At 44.3% G+C, this 6,170-nt stretch overlaps 1 protein-coding gene across 1 annotated transcript; it reads left to right on the top strand.

Annotated features, from left to right (window-relative positions):
- Positions 1 to 281: 281 nt before the first annotated feature.
- LOC311054757 (tryptophan--tRNA ligase, cytoplasmic-like) lies at positions 282 to 1,562 on the top strand (the record flags this gene model as incomplete). Its single annotated transcript, XM_084070762.1, has 1 exon — positions 282 to 1,562. The coding sequence occupies one exon, from the start codon at positions 282 to 284 to the stop codon at positions 1,560 to 1,562; it is 1,281 nt and encodes a 426-aa protein (XP_083926888.1).
- Positions 1,563 to 6,170: the final 4,608 nt, after the last annotated feature.

Below are 6,170 nucleotides of genomic sequence, written 5' to 3'. Positions count from 1 at the left end.
ACAGTACTCCTGGTCATACAGTACTCCTGGTCTCTATACTGCCTCCCCCAGGTCAGCCGGGCGCCGGATGGAGGGGAAAGGAACTGGTTGGAATAAGGAATTCTGATGTCTTGTGACATCCATAGAGTTAAAAAGGTGACATCAGTCTTGCCCAAATATGGAGTATTTCTGACGTCATCAAAATATTCTGTCCAATCAGCGAGTAGCAATTTCGACACGGTAGGAACAGCAGCTATATTTATTCTTGCTATCTCGAAGTCTTCCTCTTTCAAGAAGCAAAGATGGAAGACATGGAGGGGGAGAGTAAGAAATCAAAGGAGGAGGGAATTCAACTGAAAATAAATGAGCCTTTGTCACAAATGTCTCTCTCTGCAGAGCAGAAGAAGGAAGACGTGAACACATTGAAGACAACAGAAGATGCAGTTGACCCATGGAATGTGTCCACCACCAGCGCCACGGGGCTTGACTATGACAAGCTCATAGTAAGGTTCGGTAGTAAGAAAATTGACATGAAGCTGTTGGACCGCTTTGAGAGTGTCACGGGGCAGAAGCCACACCGCTTTCTAAGAAGAGAAGTCTTTTTCTCCCACAGAGATATGGATCAACTGCTGGATGCATACGAGAAGGACAAGTGCTTCTACATCTACACTGGCAGAGGACCCTCATCAGACGCCATGCATGTTGGACATCTCATCCCATTCATCTTCACCAAATGGCTGCAGGATGTTTTTGATGTCCCCCTGGTCATCCAGATGACGGACGATGAGAAATACCTGTGGAAGGATCTGACGCTGGAGGAATGTCAGCACTACACCATAGAGAACGCCAAGGACATCATCGCCTGTGGCTTTGACGTCAACAAGACATTCATCTTCTCTAACCTCAACAATATGACGCCCGAGTTGTATACAAACGTGGTGAAGATCCAAAAGGTGGTAACATGCAACCAAGTCAGGGGCATCTTTGGCTTCACATTTGAGAGTGAGTGCATGGGAAAGATTGGCTTCCCAGCCATTCAGGCCGCTCCATCCTTCAGTAGCTCTTTCCCCCAGATCTTCAGAGGCAGAAAGAATGTCCCATGTCTTATCCCTTGCGCCATAGATCAGGACCCGTATTTCAGAATGACCCGGGACGCAGCCCCCAAGCTCGGCTATGCAAAGCCAGCCTTGCTGCACTCCACCTTCTTTCCGGCCCTGCAGGGGGCTCAGACAAAGATGAGCGCCAGTGACCCCAGGTCTTCGATTTTCCTCACCGACACACCCGAGGAGATCAAGAAGAAGATAATGAAAGATGCGTTCTCTGGAGAGAAGGACACAGTGAAGGAACATGGTGGTAACCCAGATGTAGATGTGTCCTACATGTACCTGACCTTCTTCCTGGAAGACGATAAACAGCTGGACAAGATCAGACAGGACTATAAGAGTAGAGCCCTGCTTTCAGGAGAGTTGAAGAACATTCTCTTTGAAACCCTGCAGCCAATTATCAATGAACACAAACAGAAGAGAAGACTAGTGACTGATGAGATGGTCAAGCAGTTCATGACTCTCAGGCCTTTAACCTAAAGAATAAAAATGTACAGCATTTACTTTGTGTCAGCGGTGCACCAACCCATCAGTAGAGTTGCACCGCAGTTAGAGCTGAATCTCTGAAACTACCAGTTTCACCCTGGTGTCCCAATTTTTGAGTGGTGCCACCCACTCCTATATCTGACTTTGTCTCTGTGTCCGGGTGTATGTATGTCCAATAAACAAACGTTGATGACAACATCAATACGGGGCTCATCAAAGGCACCACTCTCTTATTTTAATTACAATTTTCTAAATTTCCCCACAAATATTCCTGTTATCACAATGTGTTGTGAGCTTGTAGATCGGTTTAAAAAAAGTCATTTATCCTTTTTTTAAAGTGAGTCATGTTGTGATGACCACACACCGCCCACTTCACACTGGGTGTGAATTTTTTTAAAGCAAGTACTCCAGTAGTTTAACGCAAGTATAAATTTTACAGAGCAACTTTCACAGTGGAGTAACATTTGGTCCAGGACTATCTATACTTTGACTGAAGTACTGGGGTTGAGTACTTTGTCCAACACTGAATTAGACTCATTGCAGTAACTCATGACTGTGCCCCTCTCTATATAGGTAGTCTACGCAGTGGTTCTCAAAACTTTTAATGTCAAGGACCCCCAAATCAACACATATTACCCCGCAGACCCCCATTTGAAAAGATATGCCAGGGACCCCCATGTAAGAGAAGGTTCTTACAGCTATAGCAGTGATTCTCAACCATTTTAATTTCAAGGACTGCCAGCATTTGATATGCATTAGACCCACGTATACGGGCCCGAATTTGACACCATTTTGATCTCTGGGACCCCCCAAGCTACACTGTTGTATGATCAGTGTTAATTTAACTCTGAAAGCGTACAAATGCACCCTAATGGGTCCATTTGGTTCCATTTGTACACTCTCTGAGTTACTCTCTGAGGGTCCATTCGGTTCCTAACTATCAACCATTTGGCTGGGGACCCCCAGGAACCCCCTCAAGGACCCCGTGGGGTCCCCGGACCCCACTTTGAGAACCACTGGTCTGCAGCAGTATCACACCGCACACCCCTCTATCACACACACAATCATGTTTTCACATGGCTGCACTGCACCTGGAGCTGAAATACCACACATTCTTTGTCATGGGTCAAATACTACGCTAGTAACATCCAAAGCAACAGGTGTGTCAGTTAGTTTGTGTGTCTCTCGCGATCAATGAAGAAACATAATAAACTAGAAAAAGGTCTCCTCCAGGTCAGGTACTGTATACTGTAGGGTATTGTGGGCCAGCAATGTTCGGAAATCGTGGATCAGGATGGAATATGTCAAATTGGACAGATCCGTCTTACTCTTGATCACATGACTATAGAGATACTGTGTACCGATTTGCGTGATGTTTGGACAAAATCTGTAGGAGTATAATGTCAAAAAATGTGTTTAGCAACAATCGGCGTCCTGGTGTCGTTGAAAGATGTGAAAAATGCAGGGCAGAGGTTTTTCCTTGGCCTCTAGGGAGCGTGCGTGCAACGTTTCATGCCGACCGGCCCAGTTATTGGTAAAAACGCGAATCTGCCTGTTATAGCGCCACCATGAGGCTGATTTGTAAAATGTAGGGTGGCATTTCTTCCTTGGCCTAGTGAGAAAGTGCGTGCAAGGTGCACGGCAATGGCACGCTGCGTTCATGATTCGGAGCATTTTGTTCTGCAAACTTTATAGGCCAATCTTAGCCAATCAGAAAGAAATATGAAGATATCGTAGACATCGTAGATCACATGACTATAGAGATACTGTGTACCGATTTGCGTGATGTTTGGACAAAATCTGTATTCGAAAATAGCTGATCTACAAGTTCACAACGCATTTGCGATGAGACACGTGACATTGCTGAGCTTTTACTGTAGTAACATTTTGAATACATGACTTTTACTTGTAACAGAGTTATTCTACATTGTGGTATTGCTACTTTTACAAAAAAAAAAGTCTGAGTACCACTGCTCCTGGGTGAGTAACCTTTGGGAGTGGATCTTATAGCCACCTCTCTCCTGCTTTTCTCTATCTGCCGACCTCTGTTGAACCCAGTAGATCAGCCTGGTCATGCAGCCAGTGGTGGAAAGTAACTAAGTACATGTACTCAAGTACTGTACTTAAGTACAATTTTGAGGTATTTGTACTTTACTTGAATATTTACAATTTCCAATAATTTTACTTCTACAAGGCAAATCAATATTATAATTTTACTCCACTACAGTTAAAACTTTAATTACTAGTTACTGTTTATTTTGAATATTATTACAAAACATACATTAACCACTTCAGCCCAATATATATTTCGTCCATTTGAAAATAGCCGATCAACAAGCTCATAATGCGTTGCGATGTGACGCATTGTGAGCTTGCAGATCGTCTATTTTCAGAAAATTTGTATACATTTGAAAACTTACCAATACCAATACTTTTGTACTTTTACTCAAGTAAATTTTTTATTCCAGACTTTTACTTCTAACAGAGTATTTCTACATTGCAGTATTGATACTTTTACTTAAGTAAAAAATGTGAGTATACTTTTTCCGCCACTGAGATAAGCCTGGTCATGCAGCTGATGATGTTACCAGGAGTGGACGGTCTTGACTGTCCCGGTAACCTGCTTTTACCACACTGGCCACGCTGGTTCCTCCAACGTCATTCTCTTGTGTGTTGGCAGCAGACTCTGGACTTTGTGTCATGGACAGACATCATTCAGACGGAACGAGTGCTGAGGGGGGGGGGGGGAAAGAAAGAGTGAGTGAGGATTTCAAACAATGGACCCTAATAAAAAAACCTCGATCCTTCAGGCTGAGGTTAACGGCCTGTTATTGTGCCTATAAACGTCAGTCATCTGGAGGAGATGAGAGGGCAGAGAGACAGGCGTAATGGGCTGCTGCCATGTCACCTTTGCTTTAGCTCTGTGTGTGTGTGTGTGTGTGTGTGTGTTTGTTGTACGTGTGTTAATATACTTGTGACGGCCAAATATCCCCACAGCTGCGATGAGTTGTGAGCTTGTGAATCGACTATTTTGGGTGTGCGCTACACCGGCGCATAATTAAACTTAATTAAGCTTTAGGGTTATGGTTAAAAATGGTAAAATAGATTGTAAAAATTGCATTTATAAAATGACTTTCATATGTTGATGTGCATAGTAATACAAATGTGTGTGTGTGTGTGTGTGTGTGTGTGTGTGTGTGTGTGTGTGCACGTGGCGTGCGTGCGTGCATGTACTGTGTGCGTGCGTGCACATATACCGTGTATATACTGTAATTTATGTCAAATTAATTGACAGGTCTCTCTTACCACAGCCTTTGAACTTGGAATCCATGTCTGTCTCTTGATCCGCTTGTTTTGTCTGTGAGGAAAGTTCAAAAGGCACAGTGAAAACAGAGGGGGGCCACCTGCAGCGGCTGTACCTCAGTAGAAAACCCCTTTCCACCCCCCAATAACTAACCCGGTGTACCCCCCCACCACACACACACACACACACACACACACACACACACACACACACACACACACACACACACACACAATTTAGGCATTTAGCAGACACTCTAGCGACTTACAGTAAGCAAGGTAAACACTTAACATCAAATGCAGAGAGAGTGTTGTGTAAATTCATGTTTTCTGTTCATTTCAGACATTTAGCCACTTAAACCTTCAATACTTAGTACTTGATTTGCTCCTTTTCCTCCCCTACCAAACCTCGTTGCCGAAAATAGCAGATCTGCAAGCTCACAGCGCGAGGCGTCGTTGTGAGCTTGCAGATCTGCTATTTTCGGCTAATGTTCCCCTCAGAATAGGGATGCTAGGGTTCAAGTGGTTAATGTTAAAAAAAACATCCTATCACACAAAGATTTGGCAGACCCCCTATAGTAGCTCTGAGGACCCCCTAGGGGTCCTCGGACCCTCTGTTGAAGACCCCTGGTCTAAACAGTATAATATCAGAAAAATAAATACTCCGTACATTGAAACAATACAAACTGTAGGATGCCAGGTCAACAAATGAAACTGGCACATCTAAATTACATTTTAACCTTTTGCATAAGACTGCACACACACACACACACACACACACACACACGCACACACACACGCACGCACACAGACACACACACACACACACACACACCGAAAAGCCGAAAATTAATCAGATAGAAGCTCACAACGTGTCGCAGCGGTGTGTGATGTACCGGCACGCATCTAGCTGTAACTCCTGCCCTAATCCCTAAATTTAACCTCTAAATGCCTAATCCTAGTCCCTACCTGAGTTTTTTTTCCTATAATTGTAAGCCTAACTCCCCACGTTTTTCTCCCCGATTTAGTTGTTATGTCAATTAATTCCTCCTCACACACACATTTCTTTGTGTTGTCACTGCTGTTTTATCCTACTGGCTCATCTGCCAGTGAGGAGCCCCCACTGGGAGGATGTAGACTAGAGCCTCCGTCCCACTCCTCCTACTCCCCCCAGTCCGTACCCGTAGGAGTACATGCAGTGATAATTATCACCCTCCCCTGAACAAGGGCCAATTGTGACGTTCGACAAAGCAGCACGCTCCGCGGTGGATTCGAACCCCCAGCCTCTGTGATGTAAAA

Source organism: Gymnoscopelus microlampas (assembly GCF_963454915.1).
Source record: "Gymnoscopelus microlampas genome assembly, chromosome: 11".
In the NCBI taxonomy this organism is placed as follows: domain Eukaryota; kingdom Metazoa; phylum Chordata; class Actinopteri; order Myctophiformes; family Myctophidae; genus Gymnoscopelus; species Gymnoscopelus microlampas.
This window is presented reverse-complemented; position numbering and strand designations above follow the sequence as displayed.